The sequence below is a fragment of the Cygnus atratus genome, chromosome 5 (genome assembly GCF_013377495.2).
Source record: "Cygnus atratus isolate AKBS03 ecotype Queensland, Australia chromosome 5, CAtr_DNAZoo_HiC_assembly, whole genome shotgun sequence".
Classification (NCBI taxonomy): Eukaryota; Metazoa; Chordata; class Aves; order Anseriformes; family Anatidae; genus Cygnus; species Cygnus atratus.
This window is the reverse complement of record NC_066366.1, coordinates 32,860,000-32,884,785: the sequence shown is the minus strand read 5'-3', so window position 1 is coordinate 32,884,785 and position 24,786 is coordinate 32,860,000. Positions and strand designations below refer to the sequence as shown.

The 24,786-nt window shown below is 43.9% G+C and overlaps 2 protein-coding genes across 7 annotated transcripts; one reads left to right on the top strand and one right to left on the bottom strand.

Moving 5' to 3' along the window:
- The first annotated feature begins 1,507 nt into the window (after nucleotides 1–1,507).
- ZFYVE19 (zinc finger FYVE-type containing 19) lies at nucleotides 1,508–18,090 on the top strand. 6 transcript variants are annotated; one of them, XR_007708363.1, is made up of 14 exons: nucleotides 1,508–1,664; nucleotides 1,963–2,084; nucleotides 3,842–3,895; nucleotides 4,483–4,637; nucleotides 5,616–5,761; nucleotides 6,659–6,773; nucleotides 7,328–7,537; nucleotides 7,832–7,911; nucleotides 8,678–8,788; nucleotides 10,207–10,349; nucleotides 11,695–11,861; nucleotides 16,085–16,213; nucleotides 16,696–16,829; nucleotides 17,454–18,090. XR_007708363.1 is itself a non-coding variant. In XM_035539904.2 (11 exons), exons 1-11 carry the CDS (start codon nucleotides 1,611–1,613, stop codon nucleotides 11,759–11,761), a joined length of 1,257 nt encoding a protein of 418 aa, XP_035395797.1. In that variant the 5' UTR covers nucleotides 1,508–1,610; the 3' UTR covers nucleotides 11,762–12,841. The 6 variants fall into 6 exon arrangements, 1 of the variants encoding a protein (XP_035395797.1); XR_007708359.1 differs by having other exon boundaries at nucleotides 16,696–16,935; XR_007708362.1 differs by lacking the exon at nucleotides 16,085–16,213 and having other exon boundaries at nucleotides 11,695–11,763.
- PPP1R14D (protein phosphatase 1 regulatory inhibitor subunit 14D) lies at nucleotides 17,034–24,737 on the bottom strand. Its single transcript, XM_035539902.2, has 4 exons — nucleotides 24,555–24,737; nucleotides 19,390–19,485; nucleotides 19,141–19,173; nucleotides 17,034–17,114 (listed from the first exon to the last, which is right to left on the bottom strand). Exons 1-4 carry the CDS (start codon nucleotides 24,735–24,737, stop codon nucleotides 17,034–17,036), a joined length of 393 nt encoding a protein of 130 aa, XP_035395795.2.
- Nucleotides 24,738–24,786: the final 49 nt, after the last annotated feature.

Genomic DNA, 24,786 nt, shown 5'->3' with positions numbered 1-24,786 from the left:
CCAAAGACCGTTTAATCTCTTCTATTTCAAACAGAAACCAAATTTTATGGGCTAAGTCACCACGCAGGCTTTTAATAATCTGCATTCCCTTTATCATGAGAAACATCTGCAGGCAGGAAAATAAAAGAATAGCTGCTGCTCTTCTGCAGCCAAGCAGTCTCCTGCTGTGGTACCTGGCAGAGCTGCGGGAGCTGGGCCCCCCCGGTGGACACCACTGGGTGGATGTGAAGGTGTCCTGGCCTCCTGCAGCAAAGGGACGGCGGGGTCTGTCTGCTGTCGTGGTCGCTCCTGTCAGCGCCATCTGGCAGTTCAGCTGAGGCGTTTCTAAACTAGTCAGTTAAATGTCTTTAAGTGCCTTGCTCCCTCTCGTTCACCTCTGCTGGTGGCGCTCTCTGAGCAGTAAAGTTCTTTGGGTTGCTTCAGCTGTATATCGAAGGGCGGCACTCCAAATTACACCTGCCAATCTGTAGGTTCCTCCATAGCTTTCAGATCGAAACTTCCTCTTCCTCTTTTCCCATTAACCGGTTCAACAGCAAAGCCAAGACCAAATTGTTTTTATTTGATTCAATTTTGTTTTATATTTATCTCAAATCTCTGTTTTATGCCTACAGTACCTGGAATTTCCAGGTATGCTCTAATATATTTGTTGGACAGGTGCAAACTGTAGTTTCAAAGTTTTATATGGTTGTCTTTCTAATGTTCTTCAATGCTTTAAAAAATAAATGTTTGAGGGGAAAACCCCTTTTATTTTTTCTTTTAGCTTTGTTCAGATATTAATGAGTCTTACTTCCTTGAATAGCTCAGGCTGTTTCCCAATTTAATTGTAGAAGTCTTTACAGTGTGGGTTTGTCTATTAAACCAGAAAGAAAGCAAACTGTAATTGCAAAACCACAGAACTAACAAGATGATTCACAGGAACCAGTGGCACCTAGAACTACACTCAGTAGTTGTTTTGGTCAAGCACCGTAGGATATTTAGTTGTGAAGGCAGGCAAACATACACCAGGAGAAATATTGGCTGGGGTTAACTGGAATTTTACAGTTCAGCTGATTTCACGCTCTCCTGAACCAGCATCTTTGTCACCGGTTTAAGACCCAAAAAAAAAAAAAAAGGAAAAAACAACAACTTGAGTGCAACCCAGACAGTGTTATAAAATACGCGGTGGGTCTTATTAACAATCAACAGTAGTTAATGGGCAAAAACGCAACGCTGTACCAACTACAGCTGCTGTGCTTGGGGGAGCAAGGCAGCGGCCTACAATGCCCTCAGGTGGCGGCCATACGCAGCGCCGCCCCGGCTTCGGGCAGGGGAAGGGGCAGGGAAATGGAGTCTCTGACAGCAGGACGCCACGGACTACAAGTGCCACAGTGCACCGCGCGGCAGGTAGCCGCAGGTTGCTCCCGGCAGGCTCCGTGCGCTACCCTGGGTAATGTAGTTTATCCGTTGAGAGGCCCCTTGCAAGCTGGAGGCGGGGCTGGCGGCTCGGAGGACTACAACTCCCATCAGGCCGTGTGCCGCTGCGGGGCAGGAGGGCTGCTCCTGCGGCCGGTCGCCGCCGATAGTCGCGATTTGGGTGTCGTAGGGGGACGGCGGGGCCGGGTCTGTGCGCCATGGACAGCCGGTGCTACGGGTGTGCGCGCAAGTTCGGCGTCTTCAAGAAGGAGGCAAGTCCATGCCGCGCGTCCCTCGCTGTGTCGCGACAAGCAGGCCGCCGTCAGGTGTCACCCGTCCGGTCCCGAGGGCCCGCCTTGTCGCGAGGGTCTGGTGGGGAGGAGGTGAAAAAGTTACAGCCGGCCTCCCCTGGCAGCGGGGGCACCTCGTGGCACCGTCCCAAGCAAACACCAGCCTGACCCAGCTCTGCTTGTGGTGCTCCGTGGCCAGGTGACGGAGCCCTGCCCCGCGGGCTGCCTGTTAAACACAGAGTAATTAATTAATTAATAACAGTATTTTGTGACCCCGCAGTGCGGCTGTGCGAGCTGCGGCCGGGCCTTCTGCTCCAGCTGCCTCAGCTTCAGCGCCGCCGTGCCCCGCTGTGGAGGTGGCCAGCAGAAGGTGTGCAAGCAGTGCCACGGAAAGCTCACGGGGTAAGGCGGGGGAAAGTCTTCCCCCAAAGGTGTTCTGCGTTCCGGCGTTGCGTTGCAGGTTTCTGAGTGGGAGCCGTGCCTTGTACATGCGCGGGCACGCTGCCTCTGCTGTGGATTTCTAAGCCCCACCATAGCTGAACTGCTGTTACGTGAGCTGTTCAGCCCAAAGACACGAACCACGGTTTGTGAGGCTGTTCTCTGTGGTGTCAGCATAGCCTGAAAGAACCACATTTAAATCTTCATGGATGGACCCTGAATATCTATAGGTGTCCTAGCTAGAAGAGACCAGGTTACGCACCACCATGTGTTTGCCCACCCTTTTAAAAGGGAAGCCTTTTCAGAACTGTCGTTGTTCAGCAGCCTAACAATATTGTCAAAGTATTACCTCTGAACAAACAGTATCTCAGCTACTCATTTTTGAGAGGTCTCTGCTATGTGTAGCCTCAAAACTTAAGTTTTGTAACATAAAATTGGTTTGCTTCTAAAAGAAAACAAAAATGCATATATAACCCGTAGATTGTCTGCTGAAAACAAATTAATTCAGTAACAGTGTTGATCACACATATGAACAAGTAACGCAAGACCACAAAAGTACATGAGAACCCCTCTCTCTACCAATTCCTCCATGTTCTCTTCCTTTTGCATTTCTTTTACCTCCCTTTTCTGCTATAGCAAGGAATTTACACCAGCAAGCGGGGAATTTTCTTGCTCTGCAGTCTAAACAAGAGCCTCGTATTGCACAGGTCTTTACTGCAAAAGCACTGGCTTGTGAAAATAGCATGAGCTGTTGATATCAGGTGCAAATACAGTATTCACAGTATTCCAGCTCTTAAAATTTCTGACTTCTCATACTCCAAAGTCATTTAGAAAACAGCTCAGCCTTTTCCCATGTCTCTCTTGTTGATTTTTTCCTTGTCTGTTTAATGTCAGTATTATAGAGTTGCAACAGAAAAAAATTTTGTCTGACTGAATATCTGGTAGATAATATGCATAGACTGCAGTTCTGTAGGCTGCACGGACTGAAGTTCTTCATGCAAACAGCTTTCACAACTGACACCTTAGAGCTGGAAAGTGGTCCAGTAAAGACATTGCTTTTGTTTGTTGTTATACAGGCCTTAGCACAGATGTATTTGTAGCTGTGCCTTCTAAGAATAAATAAAATATGCTGCCTTATTTAAGTGTGTAGTTTAGCAGGTCAGCGTGAACACAGAGAGAGAGAGAGAACACAGTTACTCAAGACATGATTGTGTGGTGCAGTGTTCAGGTGTCCTAGAAGATGTCATCATGATACTGGTGGTTACATAATCATTTTTGTAACATTTTATTTAGCTTATGCATTATATAATTCTGTTTGTTGCATGCCACAACCCCTTTCAGAGAGTTGTACGCTTTGGAAGCTAATTACGCTGGGAGGCTCACCTAACTGCTTGCTCTCTGTTTGCTGAACTGGGATGTGCGTGCTCTGAAAGGTGAGGGTATTTCAGCCCTGCCTGGTGTCCGTGTTAAACAATTCTTTGTTCAGATGCAAAACAACAGGAACAAAGGACTAGAAGTGAAGTTCCGTACTGTCCAAAGCAGCTATATCACCTTAATCTCTTTCACCAGCTAATCACCCCCCACGTTAATGAGGTTATAAAAGGGACTGTACCAGGAGGTCAATAAACATGTATACTGATTCCTCTTGGGTTCAGAGAATAGATGATTGAAGCATATGCTGGAGCCTTGAATTCAGAGATGTCAATGATTTTGTCTTTCAGACAGGAACCTCAGAACAGTTCAGCAAAATGGTCGCCACCAGAAAACTACAAAAAGTGAGTTGCACTTGCTAGTCACCCAGTTGTTTCTGCTGTAGAGTAATCACAGAATGGTTGAGGTTGGAAGGGACCTCCAGAGATCATCTAGTCCAAGCCCCCTGCTCAAGCAGGGTCACCTAGATCATGTTCCAGGCCCTTTCATATTTCCCCATAGAGACCACCAAAAGCGGGGGGGATTGTGTTGTGACGTGGGTGTTCGCTTGATCAGAATTAGTTTAAAGATGGGCCTTTTGCTTTGTTGTTTGTTTCTTTTGTTGTGGAGGATATAGGGGACTCTTTTTACTTTCGAATAGACTCAAGAACAGCAGCCTGCCAGTATTTATCTGTGACTGGTTGTGGTTGGCTTGGAAACAGGAGCCTGGTGGTGAAATGTTCCCTGTCTCCTCAGAAATGGTGCCATGCCTACTACATTTATGAGCTCTCCCATCTCAGGATGGGAGAGCCTGGTACAGGAATGAGCAGTTTCCATTCTCTTTTACATTGACATTCTTCACCTAGCCTGTTGGGCTCACAGAGGGTGTTTTCATATCTTAGGATTTAAACTCCCCTCTTTTCAATTGTGTTTTTTTCCATCCTTGTCACAGGCGTGTAGCAGCTTTCGAGGCTAAGCAAATGAAAGGAAAACAGAAGGCAGCTGCCAAATCCCCAGGTCAAGCTGACTCCAGATACCAGGGGCTCTCAAAAGAGGATAGAGCTATTGCAGAGAGACTGCAGAAGCTCAGAGAGGAAAGGAAACCCAGTAAGTTTTGAAGAGCACTGGAGATTCCCTGGGTGGGAATGCTGCTACTTGGGAAGCGTGGAACCAGGAGGGAGAGGGAAGTGCTGGATACTCAGTGTCTGTCTTTTTGGGAAATTGAAGGGTTAAACGTGATCAGAGCAGCCACATCTTGCTGCCACAGTGGCCAGGTTCCACAGTGGTTTTAATTTTTCACTTTGATTTTGTTCTTTGTGGTTTCTCTTGAAACTGCTTCTCAGTTTTGGGGCAGTATCTTACCCGTGAAATCACTTTCTCATTTTCCATTGTTTGGAGTAAAAGTCTGTGTCAAACACAGTAGCAGCAGAATGAAATGAGTTATTTTTGGCCAAACCATTTTGCAGAAGTTTTCCTATGGGTCATTGTGCTGGACCACTGTGATACCAGTCTCTGTGGGATTATGTTTTGGCCAACCTTGCCTCACAGAGGACAAAAAGGGACTCTGATCCCAGTCTACAATGGTCAGATCTGGGGCTGCCTCAGGAAGGTGCTTGTGGGAGAATAAACTTTTTAAAATGCTACATGGTCTCTAAAAGGGAAATAAAAACTGCAAAGTGGTGACCTTGTTGTATAGGGGATTTTTTCAGCCTGATAGGCCTAGGGTTATGTTAATGAGCGTGGGAGCAATGGACTGTACTGCCTAAATGGCACACATTTCTCTGCCTGTCCATAGTATCCCTAGTCAGCTGATTGCCAAATGAGGTTACAGTAACAGTGGTCTCCTGGCTGGAAGATAAAACATGGATGAGGCGGTGACTCGGGAGAAAAGGGTAGCGGTTAGCATTAGGGTAGTCTCTGAGTCGCTGCTGTGTAATTCCTCCTTCAGATCAGGGGCTGAGGGAGGTTTTTGCTCTGGTGTTCAAAGCCTGATTCCAGAACAAAATACAATCTTACTGAAAGCAAACGGCTTCAAGTTTTTTCTTAACAGAATAACCCCCTACCTTGGGTTATTCTGAATTGCAGAGTCCATCCCTTCTCAGGCTGAGATCGAAGCTAGGTTGGCTGCACTGAAGGAAGATTACCGGGGACCTGTTCCATCCATGCAGGAAATGGAGGACCGGTTGGCTGTCCTGCAAGGGAGACGTCCTCCTTCCCAGGCTCCCAGACCAGTAAGCTCCCCCATCTGTTTGGCCAGCAGTGTATTCTGAGCTGGCACAGTAATTCTTGTGTCCCAGCATGTTAGTCTTTCTTTGCCCTTCAGCTTTTTTGTGTCCAGGTAGCTCATTTTGCATCATTGCTTCAGTAGCAAATGGCTAACTTTTACCAGTATGCTGAATCAATTTCAGTGCTATATGTTCCTTCGTTTTTATGTCAAATTTAGTTCATGTGTTGTTTTTAACAATAGATGCTAGCCTTTTTCTTCTCAACCCATTTGTGTACCTAAGTGGCCCGATATTTTTTCAAAGCTGTTTGTTAGTGGTTTTGGGCTTCTCCACCCTGCCTTCTAGTTGTATCTCACAGTTGTTACTGTATCCCCTCTGAACGAAATCCTGTTATTATTCCAGAAATTGAAGCCCAGAGAGATAAAGTGATTAGCCTGAGACTGAAGAGGAAGAAGTTGGATTTCTGCCTTCAGGGCTTATATGAATGATCTTGTCCCTGATAAATTGTTTCCTCGTGCTCCTTTTTCAGCAGTGCTGCACATGCAGCTGTTCTCTTAGACCTCAGCGGGGCTGGTGGTTGGCACTGTTGAGAATGGGACCGTTTTTACTTTGGAGGTAGTGGCACAGCTGGGGCTGGGTTTCAGCAGCATCTACTCCTATATATTCAGCACCTCCTTGCCCTGTTTAGGTGATTGCATTTAGAGTTGTGGGCATTCAGCAGCTCTGAGAATGAAGCCTTGAAAGTCTTGCATCAGATACCCATAAGCTGAGGCTCACAAAATCAGTAGATGCATCTTTTTATGCTGATTCTGCGTGGGATTATATTGCTATCTGACTTTTCCTTTGATTGAGTATGCTACTTTCCTCTCATTTGCTTTCTCCCATGCCCTCCTTGTTTCTCAGGTGCATCGACCCCCTGATACCAGAAGTCTGACACAGCAAACAGATGACCTGTTAACTCAGCTGGCTGAGGAAGTTGCCATTGATGAGCATTACAGTCCAGGAGCCCAGCCTCAAGGTATCTATTTTGGATTCCAAAGATCTATTTCTTTCTATTAATATATGCGCTATAGTGAGCGGGGAATATGTGTTGCCCTGTTTACCTCACTTGTGTCCAGTTCATATCTTCCCCCTTATGACTCCCAGATTGACAGCCATCCAGCTCCATACTGGGTCTCATCATCTTTGCTTGAGAGATGGTTCCATTTTCTCAGGGTTGTGTTACTCAGGTTGCTTCTGTCTGTTTCTGTAAGGCCACACTTCCTAGGGAGGAGCTGTTGCTACTCCTAATACGTCTGTGCTCTGTTGTAAAACATCAGAATCTGGGATACCATTACCGTTCCAGCTGCAGTGCTTTCTCTGTAATCTCCCTGTAAAGTGCAGATTAGCTCACTTTCTTTTCTTCACGTACAGTGTGGATCCAGTTGTGTCATGCCTTCTCCCATTATTACCTGGATTAATGGAGAGCTTCAAGCTTCTCCCGTGCTGTCTGTTGCTTTAGTGATGTTGGCTGTACCCAGGGAACACTGCTGCTGAGTCACCAGCACATTCTTTCTGCCTGTCTGTTTGCAGCTGCTGGTAGCCAAAACTTGAATGACCTCAATCGGGAAAGTGAAGATTATGCTTGCCATGCAAGTCTGGACCCAAAACAGCTAGAGGAAGAGAAGAATAAACTTCTGGCAGAGGCTGCTGCTGAGTTGCGAGATGAAAACACTAGGCAGGAAAAGATCTTACAAATTGCAAAGAGATTGGCAGTGCTCAGAGGTCAGGACCCAGAGAAAGGTGGGTAGCAGAGGAGAATACAGTCCCAAGAGAGGGACCAGGTTCCTGTGTCAGAGTAATTCCTCTTCTGAGAGGCTTTTATCCATTTAATTCATCTGTTCTTAAAGAAACAGACTGTTTTTGTTGCCTGTAAAGTAGTAAAGATTCGTTCATCATGAAATCAGTATTAAAGATCTTAGCCTTAGCATCTTAACCTCAACTAAGACATCGAGGCTGGAACTGTAAGGATGGCCTGCTTTGTATTGTACCTTTCTTTGAGATAACTCTTGCATTCTCTGTCTCTCATTTGTGCAGTTACATTGGAATCTTACAAACTTCCTGACAGTGATGAAGAGTTGGATGAGGAGGAAGCCATTCGGAGAGTGCTAAAACAGGTCAGAAGTGGCACCTGTGGCCTTGTTTATCTTCCTTTCAATCATTCCTGGTGTTTTTTTTGTTTTTTTTTTTTTGTTTGTTTGTTTGTTTTTACCTAGTGAGCATGCAAATTGTGTTTTTTTCTGTTCCTGGAGAGAGTCTCATTCCTTCCCCTCCTAGTGCTTTCCCAATGCTAGCTCCCATGCAGCGATTCAGCTACAGAAGATAGAAGACTTTTCTACCAGTCTGTTAAAGTTCTCTTTTTCATTCGTTGTTAGTGTCTCTTGCAGTGTGTGTCTTCTCTCCAGCCCTGCTCCCACTCTGCTTGTACTTCCTTACTTTGTTTTGTTTTTTTTCCCCCACCCAGCTAGAACATGGATGATGAGATGAGGGCTGTTTAGCACAGCTTATGCCTCCATTTTTGTCTAAAATGTCTGTGAATTATTTTGCAGGCAGACATGAGCTTTCTGTGCTCATGTCTCTGGCTGATGACACAGACCACATGTATGGTTAGCGTGATGTTGAGCATCTGCTGATAGCTGCACTGCAAAGCAGAGTGTATTAGTTTAGGGCCCCTGCTGTCACACTAACTGTTCACAATGTACACGCGGTATTCAGAGTGCAAGTAGAGCAAGCTCACAGCTGTCCAGAGAACACCAGACTGATGTGTTCAGTCATCTCCAGTTACTGCACGGGGGCAAGGAGAAGGGAGGGAGGTTTAGAGCCTAGAATGGGACTCCTGATTGTATTCAAAACAAGAGGCTTCTTTCTTTCTGTTACAACCAGCTCACAGAGGAAGTGGCCCTGGATGAAGCAAGTGGATTCAACATTCCTCCAGATCAGACCACCCAGCCAGGACCCTCACAACAGACCCTGTATAAGAAAACAAAGCAAAAGGTCAGTGGACTGGTCAGGATCTCTTGAAATGATGTGCTCTGGGGTCCCAGGAGAGTACAGCTCTGCAGCAAAAGTTTGATGTAGCCTAGGCTCAGTGCAGTGAAGGGAGGAAAAAAAACAAAACAAACAAAAACAGCTTCTCCAAGGCAGACAAGCTGAGAAATCAAACATCTCAGGGGCGTCTGCATGGCTGACCAACCCTGAGCACAGCTGTGACTCATCCTTGTACTTCTAAAAGAAATTACTCACACCCTGGAATCCAATTCCTTTCAGGCTGGCTTTCTGCTGAATGGGATAGTGTCCTCTAAACCCAGAGAGGTCAATCAAAATCAGCCTGCCAGAGTGGATATCAGAGAAGGGATTTTTAACTCACCCATATAATTAGACCAAGAAGGCCATGGTCTAGTAGCATAGAGCCTGGAACAGGGTAAGTGGGAGGTTTGCCATTGCTTTCAGCATGTGCAGAATAGACTCTAGATAGTAATTGACCTTCTGTGTTCTCTTGAAACGTCAGGGGAAGGGATTAGCAACAAGATACCCTACAGTCAGAATGGATTCCAGTCTGTTATGGAAATACGTACACCTTCTCTAATGTATATGATGAGAATTAAATGTACCTGTGAGTCACAGACACCTGACGGTTCTGTCCCTGGTGGAAGAAATTATTTAATTGTAAGCATTGTTGCAAACAACCATCTCATAGGTATGCCAGCCACCTTGCACTTTTGGAATCACTGTTGTAAAAGCTAGTGCTATCTTACTGCTATTGTGTTAGGAAGCTGCCTTTGCCAGTGTTCAGGTGCTGTGTTTTGGTGTGCATATGGCTGTTCAGTTCTACAAAGTCTCTGTAAAGCACAAGGAGACAATGGATGACCACGTGGATATGTTCCAGATTGTGATTTCAAAAGATCTTTTTGGCCCAACCTCAGGTGCAAATCAGTGGTAGGGGTATTTTGGCAAATCACTTTCTTTGTCCCTAAGTTTTCTTTCTATAACATGGAGAAAATTGAAACCTCCATTTTTCCCACCTTCCCACAGCAGGAATTGTCTGTTACTTGGTATTGCTGTTGTGTCTGCCAGAAGATCTGGGCTTCAACCTTTAACACAGTCCAGGCGATGTGGGTGTATGTTGCTGTAGACACTGAATTGAGGGTGTTTACCTTCCAGGCAATACAAATTCATAAGCAAATGCTAGTAGTATCTTGGGTGTTTATTTAACAGTCTGGATACCTACATACATGCATATGGAGCCTATCGTTGAGCTCTGGGCAAGTTCATCTTGACTTAGGATCAACTGAGAGTGAACATGCTTGGGCTATGATTTGTCACTGTGGCCATCATGCATTACAATGGAAGTACTGTATCTGTATTGTGTCTGCTGCGGTTTGAATTCCCGGTCTGTTTTCTTTGTGAATTAGAGCCAGACTCCAACCAACACAGCTCTTACCAAGACAGATGACAGTGACGAGGATGAATTACCCTGGTGCTGTATCTGCAACGAAGATGCTACTTTGCGTTGCCATGGCTGCGATGGGGATCTCTACTGCCAGCGCTGTTTTCGGTAAGTCTTGCAATCCCTCTTCATCTGAGGGGCAGGTCACAGGTAAGCTTCGCCACTTTTGTTTGTTCTTCCTGTTGGGCAGAAGAACAAAAAGTAGGAAGGAAGATTCAAAGAACCCAGGTCTGAGCTGAATGACCAGTAGTTACCTCAGGCCTCGGGGACTAAACTGGCCCTGGGCAGCAATGCTCTGTCTGTTCTGCTCCAGCGCATGTTTGGGCGCATTGTGTGGCCGATCTCTGGAGCAGCTGATGTGCGTGGGATGGGATAAGTGAGACCATTGTTTAGTGACTTCTGTGACTTTTTAACGACATTGATGAATAATCTAGGCTGGATTCTCACAAGAGGGGAGATCAGACAGTATAAATTTCTGAGGATTTTCTTAGGTTGAGACCCTGAGGTCTTAAACCATATTTAAAATGTCAGGTTGTTGAAATATATGGAGAAACTTCTCTTCCTCAGTTGGGCCTAAACACCCCTAACTTGATTTTTGACAAAATGTTGCTGTCTCAGATTTGGAGGGTTAATTCCCTTGAATACAAAGTTATTCATCACAGCCTGACTGGCTTCTGTTTTTTTATGCCTTAAAAGTATTGAGTAGTTGGCTGTGTTCTCATTAATTCTGGATGACATTTAGATAGCAAGATGTTAAGGACTTGGTTGGGAAAGTAAGGGATGCTTTTATGTGTATTCTCTCATTTCCTGCAAAGGGGTTTTATAGAGAGATGAGAATGGAAAACTTACTAAAATGGTAAGTAAACATACAACTGGCAATATCAGATGACTTAAAAACAAAGAAGCGAACAAATTTCAGCCAAACATCTATAAAAGCAGAACCAGCGGTGTGTTAGGTGAGTGAGCGTATCAGTTGTATGCTGGAGATGCAAGCTTGTGTCTTACTCAATGCTGCCTGCTTCTCAACATGGTTAAGACAGCTGCCAGTACACTGCATTTTAGCCATGACAGTTATTTTTCAGAGCTGTATGGAGCAGACTGTCATTTTGGCTGTTGTCATAGGAGTTGCTAACATGCCTGTGAATCACAAACATGGTGCTGAAAGTAAGCTACCAATTACTGGAATCTCTCAAAGAAGGAAGGAGGCAGAGAGGACTTCTGTCATTTCCCATGCCAGCAGGCAAAGATGAACCTCTGTTCATAAAGTACATCAGAGGCTTCTGCTCCAAATATCTCAAGTAACCAGTCCACATGGCTGCCAGTGGGGTCCTATCAGTTAGGCCTTGAAATAGGTTTCTTATAGGGCAGCTGGGAGGCGTCCTGTGCAGCGGCTAAAGGTGAGTTTTCCTGCCTCGGTGTTTACTGCTAACTGCAGTTTGTGTTTGCTTCTTAGGGAAGGCCACGATGAGTTTGACCTGAAGGACCACCACACTTCCCGCTATTATCTTCCTCGCAAGTAGAGGTGATCACATTCTTCATGGGCAGAAAAGGAGATAGAGAACGGGAAGAGAGGGAGTCGGCCAGAGGGGAAGACTCCAACTGGATTTGCAGCCAAAATGGGTGATGTTTTGGACAGTAAAAGGATGTGCTGTAATCTGAGAGAGGCTTGGAGGGCGTGTATCATTGTCCTCACAAACACAACCAGAAAAGTGCTGGGTTTGCCATGCCTGTTTGGGTTAAATAAGGACTTGATGTGAGGAGGTGGATATGCATCTATATATTTATAGATAAAGTAAGGCGATGTGGGTAGCAGTAAAGATGTATGGTTAAGGCAGTGCTGGCTGTTAAGTAACTTCCTGCTTTTGCTAACTTACACATTGGTTCACAAGGCAGCAAAGCACTTTGCACTAAGAAACTGTCTACATCGTGGTCATGTGTGATGAGAACTTCCAAAACATAATAAAAACTACTTACAGAGGCCTGTGTTTAAAGTCTCAACTGGGAATGCTTGATAGTTCTTCACAAAGTGTCACCCTCCTGTGATATCTCAGTCCTTCTGTCAAGCGGCTCAGGGGAAGATAGTAAGGATCATGAAGCCACAAAAAATGTTTCTGTGGTGTTGCTGGGAAGGTGCAGAGGAGTTATGGTTACTCTGCCTTGATGAGCAGTGTTGCTCCTGTACTTGAAATGAAGGATGCTTTGTAAAGGTAATCTGCTACAAATGCGCTGCATTGTGATCTGCAGTGGCAGTGCCTAAATTCCACATTATCTGTTAGCATGTTAGTCTGGAAGAGTTGTGTGTTAATATTAAGGTGGGGCTTGGCTCTATTGGTCCCCTGATAGAATAAAGATGCTACTTGTATGATGCTGTTTATCTGGCTATGAGAGAAACTCAGTTTAGTTTCCTTATATCCCTCCTTGGAGATAGGTCAGATGCACGTGACACATGCCAGTGGCTATAGCACCCAGAATTGCTTGAAATACCTGACTAAACTTTCCTGAAGTCAGCTGTAATTGGTATGAGCTCTTCCCAGGACTATAATGTGACTTCTGAGACAACTGTCTAAGGTTGACAAATTCTAGGAGTGTCAAAAAAAATTAAAAAAAAAAAAATCAAGGATTTGCCTTTGACAGAGTTTCCAGTGAATCTTGCCTGTCTGGTTTGACATCGCCACTCCCAGCTGTCTGCCCTGCCCTGTGCTGAAGGTCACTGCCTCTGTAGGTGAGGTGACAAAACAGTATTTGCCTGCACTTCAGCCACCCCTGCTCAGAGCACTGTAAATACCTTAAACTACCTCTGAAGGTGGGCTTATGTTGGGCTGGATCAGGTGCTTCAGTAGTAACCCATGCCAGACAATGTGGAATAGTAATACTGCAGGTTGACCCAGCAAGAATTGCTGGTGTGTATGTCAGCACTGTCAAAACCCTTTGTTAGGAAAGGGTAGCAAAACCTGACTCTTGTGGAGGATGTTCTTTCCCCTAAGAGTCCTTGCTTCAAAAGTGCCTGTCTGTCTGTCCTCCCAAAGTGACAGGAAAACTACTGAATTCTGATGCAAGAGTTAACAATGAGTCCTGTGTTACACAAGATTTAAGTAGATAGTTACTTACCTGAGGGGTTTGCAGTCTTAAAAATGAAAACAAAATGCAGTTCTAGCTTTGTATTGTTGTGGGAATGATGCTTCATTTTTATTTAACCAGGATAATTAGTCTGTCTAAAAATTGTCTTAGATTTAGGCAAAACACAAAGTATTTAACCTGTATAGAAGAAGATGCAAATACCTGGTCTTATATCCCATCTAAGGCTGATCCACTCCCTTGGGCTTCAGCGTGGGTCCCCCAGCTTTTGTTTCATCAGCAACAACAGAACTTTGAGCTCCTTGTGCAGTTAGGCAGCCTCAGTCCTGTGAACCCTGCCCTGTGCACAACAGTAGTAAAGCAGCAGTTTACAGCCTGAAGCAGCTTATTTAATTTCCTGGATTTATTTCTGTGGGTTCATCCCAAGAAATCCAGAAATGCACCCAACCCAGTACCTGAAATAGAACTTAGTCATATGTGGAAGACTCTCTTCAGTCATACACATGCATGCTGACTCTCTCGCTGCACTAATGGATGCTTTTGTGGCTGCTGAGCTTTCTGCATGTAATTGGCCATTTTAATGGCAGCCTAATCACTTTCCCCTTGAAAAGCCATTCCCACTGTAGCCCTCTTGTCCCTCTTACGTGGAGCTCACTGAGACACGAGCTGTCTCAGTCAGCTGTCTGCAGGCAGCAAACCTAGCTGAATCTGTCATCATGAAAGAGGAATGTTGTGTGACCTTTAACTGGGCACAGTTACCTAGTAAAGGTACTGGGTACTTTCCTTCTATCTTTGTAGCATGCCATGAGGGCACAAGAAGATTTTCTTTTATTCTCAAAATGTTTTGTATGTGAACTATCAAAAGTAGGTTCCTCCCCAACAAGAACTCAAAGTAATGATAACAAATGAAGTTGAACTCAAACTAGCTTACAAAGGGAGGTCTCAGTTAAGCTTCATTAACTTGCAATTGCTGTAGTTCGTGAACATGCACATTGTCTTAACTGCTGTAACAAGTGTGAAATGTAGCAGGCTGAATATTTTTAAAGGGAATGTTAAGTGTTGCTCATAATAAAAGAAAATTGATTTGAAGGTTATATTGTACACCTTCATAAGCCTTCAATTAGAAAAGCACATGAACTTTCACACATTCTGAGTTATATTGATATAATCAAGAGGGCAAAGTTTCCTTTTAAGAAACCTTCTCAAACAGTATCCATATACTAAATATTACAGCCTTATGCTAGTGATGAGAAACAGCAAATATAACTGGAAGCTGTTTGTAAGCAAAATGTAGTTCAGTCTGTCCTTATGGGTTAAGCGGAGAGTAGCCAAAAAGTAAATAAAAGCAAGTTTGACTTATTACTTTTGAGAACCAATTTTAAAAGTTTTTGCACCAGAGCTGAGAAATCAGCTAGCACTGGCCACATCTTGCTTTGTTCCCTGTTATCACATTGTGCTTGTCTTGAGTGCTCTTTTGTGCTGCAGTGATGTTCTTATGTACCAGAAATAACTGCATGTCACAGGGGCCACAGCTTACTCTTTATGCTACTTGAAGAGGACATATAAAGACAACTTCTCTCAAGCAGTGTTTCAAAAGCCTGTTTGTTTTTGCTTTTTTTTTTTCCCTGGGTTCTAACAATATCTGTGTACTTATAGCTAAAAATGCTTTTAGCATCATTCCAAATTGAGTGGGTACAGAAAAATGTGCAGCATGGAGAAAAGTCTCTCTCAGGCCAGAGTGGCACTTCAGGTCTTGGTGCTGTCACAGATCAGCAGAAAAAAACAAAGCTATCTTGGTAGACTGTGTCATTAATCTGGACACCTGTGAACTTCTGTGCTGTGGCTAATTACAGCTATAGTTTAGGACTCTTAGCTCGTGGTCTGTCCACCTGGGTCTTCCACCTGAACTTCTATTCGAACCTAGTTTGTGATGTTAAGAGTGATTAGAGCTCTTTGCCAGTATGCTACTTTCCTTTCTTGAGAGCTGTGATATGTAAGTGTTAGCAGGTGTAAATCCATGAGCAATGCCAGATCTACAGCAGGTACAGATGTGAACTGATTTTTTCTGTTGTTATTTTACTTACAAATTGGAGATTTCAGGAGGGCAGGCATGTCCTCATGGCCCCTTACTAAGCCAAGGAGGGCACTTGCCCGTGGACCTGATACAGTAAACCTGGTGGATGAGGCTTAGAGCCTCTGGGAGCAGCAGCCTTAGGACAAGTGTGAGCTGCATGGCTTGACAACTCAAGACTAGCATGTAAAGAGAAGCAAGCCCTTACATCACCATTGTTACAGCAGCAAGGATTTTGTCCTTGCTGAGAGATGCACGCAGCTCACATCTTGTTCACTGACACTTCTGCTGAAAAATAGGAGGGATGCAGAAGGTAATAGTCATCACTGTTATTGATGATGATTAAGAAGCTAATGTATTTAAGATATTATTAGTCCAGCCCGAGTCGTTGTTTGTTTTAGTTAACCTTCCTGTCCCTTTTCTTGCAGAGTTGGCCCCTTTGTCCCTTTTTGTCTGACAGAATATGTACTCAAAAGCTAGCCTTGAACATACTGGTATGTAGGAGCCCCTCTGGATGCAACTCAGCAACTCATCCCTTGCGTTTGAGTGGCAGTCATGAGAGTGTAGGGGCAGGACATAACGTGAGACTGATCTGCCTAGCCAGACATCCTCCATTTGCTGTCTTATTTCCTTGCCATATGTGTCAAGTTACAGACTTGCTGAGAAGTTGGATGTAGTTTTCTCTGTATTTTTCCAGCCACACATTAGTTACAGCCAGAAGAGTGTGTGCAGCAAGTCAGTGTCCTACTTCACTTCTCATTTGGGAGACCTACCTGTCTGCCAAAGACTCGCTCTGCAATTCTCCCTGCAGGGAAATTAGAAGCAGGTATGTTTTCAGTTCAATTTTTCCTTAGTGTCTAAAAAAAAAAAGAGCAAAATCAAGCAGCACATAGCTGATTTTCTCTGTTTTAATATACAAAATAAGCATTTTTATCGTCTTTTTAAATGAGGAGAAAATCATTCCCAGGCCTTCAGAAGACACTTATAAATCATCAAGTCCAAATTCCACAAAGAGGAAACACAATCTCTTCCATTAGCCTTAGCAGCTGTTTCACCAACTTCCCCTTAAGTATTGACCAGATGCACTTGGTGGTTTTCCTTCAATCCTACTGTATATTTTCTGTCCAACCTTTGTGAATGACAGAGGCTTAATAAGACAAAGTATGTTCAATGCTGTAGAGTTAGGTGTAGTAGTAACAGGAGATCACAGTCAGGTCCCAGCCGGACTTGAAAGAGGGTGCAGCTTCACAGTAACTGATTTTCCGTGTTGATGAATGAGTGATAACCAATGCCTTGTTTTCCTTGCAGTGGGTGGAAGAAGTTCTGATGAGCTGCTGAGAATTGTATTCAGTGCTCCCCAGCCAGCATGGAAATTCCTAGAAGAAACTAAAAGAACGATGTCTTGTCTTGTCCCCAAGGTTAAAATACCATTTAAAAAACAGGTGAATATGCAACTTAGCTCCCTGCTGTGCACGTACATGTGGAAGGAGTGGAAACTTCAAACCACTGGTACAAAGTTCACAAACTTGGTGATGTGTCTCAATAACAGTAAGTCCTAAGCATATTCTGAAGTGATCTTGCTGATCCTGTTGGTTTTTTTTTGTGGGGAAGATGCATGTTTCCTTGTGACCAAAGCTGGGTGTCCCTTATGGGTGAGGTAATTTCTTCTGAGGACTCGTGATTCTCCGTAGACCTTTCAGTCGACTGAGCAATTCCGTAATGAAGTCCTACAATGAGAATTGTAGGAAGAAGGATGTTGTGTTAATTCCATTGCTCACCAACCCATAGAGTACTATGCCTTTTTGCATTATTCCCACATTCCTCTTCATGTTGAGCAGAAACTAGGATTTCTCCATGCATGGAGAAAATGCATCTTTCAGCTTAGGAAAGGGAGACCTTTTGATAAATAAAGAGGGGTCTAAAAGTCCCTCTTTTCTCTTACCTCCCCTGGATCCCTCTGGAGTAGCCACGTTTACTTTATATGCAGCAGCTAGCTTGCTGTCTTCATCCCTGATGCCTGTTTGTTTTACCTTGGAATGACCTCAAGATGGTGTTGTCTCTTTTAGGCTCTACTGCTTCCTGTTGCCACCATAACCTCCTGCCCACTCCTGCTGCCCTCCCCATGTAGGGCAAAGCAAGCCGTCCCTCTTGTTGTTTCCTTGTTCAACCTGTAAAGCTCCATGTTGTGGACTGCAAACCACGCTGAAGCTGTGCCAATTCTAGAAGGAAGTGGCTGGCAGAGAAGGGGGTGGAACAGAACACATGTAGGACTAATGATAACCTGGAGCAGGAGTTGAGGACTGGAAGACCAGATAGATGAGCAGTTAATGGAGATAAATCCCAACTGCTTTGCTGACACAGCCAAGGACTATGAACCAAACTGGACCATCTGGTTATTCCAAGCAGAAGTCAAAGTGACTAGTGCAAACTTTACCATCTTCACGGCAAGTAACATCATTGTAAAGGACTGTGTAGCTTTTCTTCACCCAAAGAGGACAGATACATATCATTGTAATTAGGCAAGGTCACCAGAGGTATTGCAACTTGCTATATTTTGTACTCTGTGAAAGCCCAGCTTCCTCACTCTAGTGATCAGAGTTTGTCTGCCACAGCATGCTCTGGAGGTAAATGCCTAGGATTGAACCTTTGTATTCAGTCCCTTCAGAAGAAATGAGTTTGTTTCCTCTGTCTACTTTCTGGGAATAGGCTGCTGTGATCTTTCAAGGGGACTGGATTCAAGATTACAAGGGTGAAAGTATATACTTTTGCCACTGAGGCAGCAATATCCAGTTGTAGTTATCAAGAAGCATACTCTCAGCAAGACACTTTCACGGTTGCTGAATCATTAGAGCAAACTATTTTCAGTTATCTCTCTGGGAAAGTGGAGTTCTTGCCCAAGATCTGAAGCTTAGACACACTGAAAACCATTTCCCTATTGCCAGCCTTGTCTGCCAGACCCATGTTAGGAGACTATCCACGATGCTCGTTAGTTTAATTTTGATGGGAGTAATGCATCCATCTCATTTTCTGCATGTTCATCACTGTACAGCTACATATAAAGGCTGGACAAGACATTTAGTAACACCTGAGCACAGTATTCATGTACAAAGCACATGACTGAAGCAGGAGTAGCGGACCTTATTTTGCACACAGCAGTGTGCAGCAAAGGTAATTGCTATGTGATGCACACGCTACTCTGCAGAGTACTAGGCTGTGCTCCTTTGAATGCTGTGAATTCTTTAACTCCCTAACTCAAACCAGGACCTGTAAAGATCATGAGGTGGAGGTAAAGCATGTGTTAAACTGACCTAAAGGGCCACTGCTAAACAATTATCTGCCCAGTCCAATCTCAGGGCCATCCTACATTCTTGTCATTCATACACTAGAGTGTTTTAAGCTAAAAATGAATGTAATTAATGGCATGCAAGATGCTTATATGAACTGTCTATACCTTTTCCACACTGAGAACCAAGTAGCAACTCAGCCTGGTCACCTCAGGATGTCAAAATATGGAATGAACTTTGGCTGCACAGCAAAATCATTCATCTGCTCCGCTGCTCAACCTTCAGCTCAGCTATGTAGAGCTGAACATATTTTTATAACATATCAGAACAAATGTACTAATACCTCCCATTGGAAAGTAAATATGCAGTATCATGTTAGGCAAAGTAACATCCTGGCTATTCATCCAAGTAGCAACAAACATACTCTTAGAGCACAGCATAATATATACATTGATGGTGCTTCACTCACCTCTGTTGGGCTAGAGCATTCATGGAGGATTTCCTAAAAGACAAGGAGGAGTCATTTTAGAGTTTTATAAATTGACCCTTCCCTCAAGCTACAAAAAGGACATACAATCTTACTGTACTTGACAGGGTAAAAGGCACAGGGAAGCAGCATGTAACACAGGATACATGTGTTCTGCAGCCCAAACACCACTGCTATATTGTATTATGACAGCAGTCCCTAACTGAAAGCCACCAAGTCCCTCTATCTAACCTGTAGTTTTAGTTTCTGTTCTTCATTAGGGACCTCCAGGAGATCTTCAAGATCAATTTCAGGTCCATGAACTTGTGCCTCCGTTTTCTCTCTCAGCTAAAAAGAAAAAAAATACACAGTTAATAAACCTTTAAGCTTTTAAGAACTCTAGAGGCCATTTTGGGAGAACTGAGCGGCTGAGAAGTAGCTAGTTATGATAGAACTATGCTGCAAAGTTGAGGTCAAGAAATAAATCATCTCAAAATAAGGAGGTTCTTGCAAAGAGGGCATGTATTCCACAGCCCCTCTGTGGTGTCTGCTACAGCCACACATCTTGATTCATCATCTGCTCCCATCTCAACCCTTGATGGCTGCTCAGGGATCATGGGCCATGATGGGAACCAAGGGGTGTTCCACCTCTTCAAGAATATTCAACATCAATTGCCAACTGCAATGCGATGTAACCCAGCTTGGGACAACCCACTTCTATGAAGCGTATGCACAGGTGTTCACCAAACAGAAGTCTGGCAGGCTTAATGTTAAAGAGGCACTACTAACATAAGGAGACTTTAAGCTTTTTAGCCACGTACATTTGTGAGAATTAAGATTGTGTTTTTGCAGTGGAAAATTCCACTAACCTTGCATATTCAAAAGTGATTGTACAGGCATAGTAACAGTGGCATAACAGTGGGGAGCACGTTAAGCAGATAAGGGGACCGTGGAAGGTCCCACTGTCCCAAAATAAGGGGGATAGCTAAGAAAAACAAGACAAGCAGTGTCAAATCAGTAAAAACAAAAAATCATGGTTCTAAGGTTGGTCAAATGAAATTGTACGTATATAGTATAGTAACAAGCGTCGAGTAGGTTGTGAACCTGTAGTACTCAGCCAATGAGGAAACGGGAGGAATCAAGCATTGGGTAATAGGGAATAAAAGGTTATGATAAACTTTTGCCACCCGCTCCTGCTTGCAGGACGCCCGCCATTGCAATCGCGAATAGAATGCTGCTTCACTGAGATCCTCGCCTGAGCCTATGTTATCGGCTACAAATTGTGTCTCACACATTCACATGGTTGGTATTTATACTAAGGATTTCTGCAGTCATAAAGAAACACTCTGCTTTTGAAAAGCTCAACTATTTTGTCAGCTTTCTCTAATAGGAATGAGGGATATACCATAGTCTCCTTTAATATAAGAGAGACCCCACCCACAAGCTTTGGTGATCAAAGTAATAGACTCATGTTAGTTGGAAACATTTGTATACTTGGACACAGACATGTTTTAGGTCCATATGCTTCCAAAAGATGTTAAGGATGGCAGGCTTTGTTTTCCAATGTATTTGCAAGATGAACCTTTAACAACATGATACCAGTGATATTTTAACAGTAATCAGCAGAGTAAGGATAATGAGTAAACAGCACAGCACCTAATTGCTGGATAGCATTTACAGATGTGTATGTAAAACATTAAACAATAAAGGCAGTACTTACGGAAAAAAAGAAACTATTTCTGATCAGTCTCTGATACCATGCCATAGAGGACGTAGAAAAGCAGTAGGTGTTCAGCTTTGTTACACAGCTGATTTGACAACTAGTAATAAAAGTTGCACTTGCTGTACTGCGACCCATAACAACATTTCTTCTCAGAATAGTTTTCACGTGACTATTTAGACAACAGGTCTTGATCCAGCCTGACTTTGGCTAAAGAAATAAATGGATCAGGACGGCAATGTAGGATAAGGACTCCCTATCGCTTTCCAGTTCAAGTGGGGACTGTGTGCCTACTTCCAAGCACAGGGAGTGGTCTCGAAAACCCAAATTGTCTCCTGAGTCTTAATTTTGTTGTGAAAAGCCTCGTGGCAGCAAATAGCATAGCATTCAGATTATCTGTATCGGGAGATGACGTTTGAACCTTGCTGGCATTTGAACCTGCAGTGCAGTTTATTCCAACTCTGTCACATGGGTTTCTGGAAGACTCTGAGGAATATTGCCCTCACTGCCAAGGGCAGGTGGAGCAGAGGACAAGAAGGTGATGTAATGGAAGGCAGTGGATCCAGAGAAGCCCAGCAGGGCTAGCAGAGCTAACCAAATCGTCTTGCCACAGTGCACAAAGCAGGGCAGGAGGATCTGTTTTACACCTGGATGCTTACAAGTCATATATTGTGGCACATTTATTTATTTGAAAAGATACCATGCAAATTCCTGTGGTACCCTATTAACAGTCTCTGACGTGGAACAGCATCACATGCAGTTCCTGGCAGGAATCTCTTCAGTTGCCCCAGTACATCAGGAAGTCAATAAAACTATTGTGCTGGAGAGGTGCTAGGAAAGGCAATCTCCTGGCAATCTGTTCCCGTAAGGGCATGGCTGCATTTCTCACTTGTGCCTGCAGGGATTTTGTAAGGAAAAAATACCTCCTTTGGGTAGCTGCTTGGATGACAGCAAACAGCTCCCAGTTAGTCGATTCACAGAAAACCACACATAATAAGCTAATCTGACTTGTTTTTCTGACACCTTTACATGCATATATCTGTAGACTTAGACAAGTGAGAGTATCCCACAAGGAGTCGCATCTTGGGCTATGTTACTGGTGGTACCAAGAAGTGCTTTTCATCTATCTCAAAAAAGCTTCTCTGAACCAATACTTTGAACCTGCAATAATTCCCCAAAGGGCAAGAGGTCCTGTTGCTTGAAGCAGCAGCCATTCTCCTTCATCTCTTCAGAGCTACCTTACCACTTTTGCTTGCTTAGTCCTTCAAGTTGTGAGCATCCACTCCTATCTCTTAAACCTCCACTGCTGAAGTCCTCCTCAGTAGGACTCTGAATTCTCTCCTTTTGCTGGCTCCATAAATGAAGATATCATAAATATACACATATTTTAAGCTGGAAATGGGGTCCTCTCCCATCCCCTCCTTCAGGCATTGCCTGTCAGGAAGCAATGTTTTAAGTAACATTTGTCTCTTCTCAGGGCACAGTGGTGTTTTGGTGTGGCTACCAATTCAGTGGCACCATTTCCCCTTGGGGAACATGGATAAATACAATCTGCAGGTTTCCTCATAGCAGCCTTGAACTGCTTGTCCTTAACTTTACAGTGGCATTACATGGAGACAGTAAAAATAAAGAAAATAAAAGCAGTTAGGTGTTTAACACCATCTCAAGTGACAGGATGAAATACAGTAAATGGCTCTAGTCCTTGTAAAGCTACATAAACCAAAATGGAAAAAGCAGATACATTTGTGACACAAGGAGGCTGGACAGAGCACATTGCCAGACAGGCATCCAGACCTAGCTGCCTACATACCTAAATCTCCAGAGACTGCTAGGGTCTAGCCTGCCTCCAAAACGGCTGTGGACAGCACATACACCATATAATCAAGAGGCCTCAGATACAGCTGAGCACTTACTACTATAATTTTATAAAATAAAGAAAACAACTGGAAATTCAGAATTATTAAGCTGTGAAGAGATTACAGCAGTTTACCCTTAGTCATTTTTACTAATCAAGAAGTAAACTTGTTCAGGAAGTCTAAAAATGCTACTTAACAGAGCAGGAACAATATTGTATTCATTTTCAGAGCCATGCATTTGCAACCAAAGGAAGGATCTCTTTCTCCGTACTTGTTTTCTCCTGCATGCTCTTTGCATATGACAAACTAAAACAGAAGGTAACTATTTTTGTCTCCCAACTCAGCATGAGAACCCAGTATGTTCCCACAAATATCAAACAGGAAATAATCACACAGAAAATGATGGTAATAAACAACAAAAATACCAAAACCAGCAACAACAATAATAAAAAGCCTCAGAGAGAGTTCCTGAAGTTCCTCTGTTCAGGTGAGGAGCTGACACTGTTCCGTGGTGCTCAGACATGGACAATCATCCTGGAGCCCTCTCAAAATAGACAGAAATTTCTCTGTGCCATCATGACAAATAACACAAAAATCGCCTTTCCTGGGCTGTTCTAGCATGTCCACTTCCACTGTTGATTGCAGTTTAAAACTGGTGATGCTCAGAGTAAAAGTCTCCAAACGATCATTGGCTCTTTTGTCCTCTTATCTCAAAAATGTGTTTAACACTGCGCTGGGGTGTGAATACAGAAAACAGGACAGAAAAGGCTTGACAGTTAATATAGTTAATTCCCATCCAGAACATGAATAACCTATTTTACACAACTTGTTAAACCCACCTATGTTTTCTATTGAAGACATTTATAATCTACTGGGTTGTGAGTCAAGAAAGGTGTTTTCTCTTACTGTATCAGCTGTTACCCTGCAGATTAAAGCAAAAACACTAAATCTCAACCTATTTAAATAGGTTTGAGTCCCTGAGGTGCAATGTAAGCAAATCTTTTCACCTTTTCTTTACTACACTCTAAAGGAATTATCATCTCAAAAGTGGAAAAGCACTATCACCTCTGAAAGCTCCCAGTGTAGGTGCCATCCATCTAAGCACAAAATAGGAATAGAAGTGATAGTAATGGGTTAAAATTTCAGTGTACCCAGTCAGTGCTGAACTTGACTTACATATCACACTTCTGTGAAAAAAATGCCACGTACCCTACAGCAGCTCAAAGTAAATACTTGTACCATTCAGGTGCTGTACTTAGGCACTCCTACTAAACCTTTCCTAGCTTGACTACTCTCAGATATGCAGGAAGGATTTGGGACTTACTGTTCCTCTAGTTAAGGAAAATGCAGGGAGGAAGACAGCTCTAGGGATCTGTGAAGGTGTAAGGTCTCTATACACATCATCTGAGCATGTGTTTTGTCTTTCTTCCCCTGCTGCCAGTAGTATGTTCAGAGTCTGGGACCAAAAGGGACGAAAATACACTGAATACCTCTAATCCAGCTAGTACTGCTTGCAGCAAAGCCACTGACCACGCGGAGCTCAGCAGCATGTGGCTTGGTACACCTCTCCAAATTTCACTTCTTGTGCTGAGCAATAGCTATCCTCCCGGCAGGTGTAATACCAGGCAGTTTATAGCTAGCTGGATTATATCAGCACAAGCTTCTCTGACTGTGGACACACCATTCAAAGAGAGTACTGTTGCAGGTGGCAATAGGATACCTGACAAAGATGGAAGATGAGGATCTATTTCCAGTAAGGCAGAGGAAGCTCTGTCGCAGCACACAGAGCCCTTGTCCCATTCATCTAACGAGCGAGGGGCTGATTTGCCCCAGCGACTCACCGGGTACTGGTACAGCTCCTGCAGCTGGGCATCAACCCATTCCTCCAAGTCTAGCCAGCGCTGTAGGTCCTTGCGGTTGTACTTTATGGTTAGCTTGCCCAGTTTCCTGTGTGATGATTCCTCCCCAGGTTTCTCCGGAGTCTGAAAAGTCACCCGGGGCAGTCTGCTGGAGTTGCGGGCCATCCTCACTGCTTCTTCCTCCTCCTCCTCCTCTCCACTTGCAGGAACTCAC

Excerpts from the sequence above, each read along its gene's own strand:
- PPP1R14D (XM_035539902.2), bottom strand. The coding sequence starts at position 24,737 with ATGGCCCGCAACTCCAGCAGACTGCCCCGGGTGACTTTTCAGACTCCG. Across the intron at positions 19,486-24,554 it reads AGGAGCTGTACCAGTACCCG|CTGAGAGAGAAAACGGAGGC; the intron begins GTGAGTCGCTGG and ends TTTTCTTTTTAG. Across the intron at positions 19,174-19,389 it reads AACAGAAACTAAAACTACAG|GAAATCCTCCATGAATGCTC; the intron begins GTTAGATAGAGG and ends CTTGTCTTTTAG.
- ZFYVE19 (XM_035539904.2), top strand. The coding sequence starts at position 1,611 with ATGGACAGCCGGTGCTACGGGTGTGCGCGCAAGTTCGGCGTCTTCAAG. Across the intron at positions 4,638-5,615 it reads CAGAGAGGAAAGGAAACCCA|AGTCCATCCCTTCTCAGGCT; the intron begins GTAAGTTTTGAA and ends TCTGAATTGCAG. Across the intron at positions 5,762-6,658 it reads CTTCCCAGGCTCCCAGACCA|GTGCATCGACCCCCTGATAC; the intron begins GTAAGCTCCCCC and ends CTTGTTTCTCAG.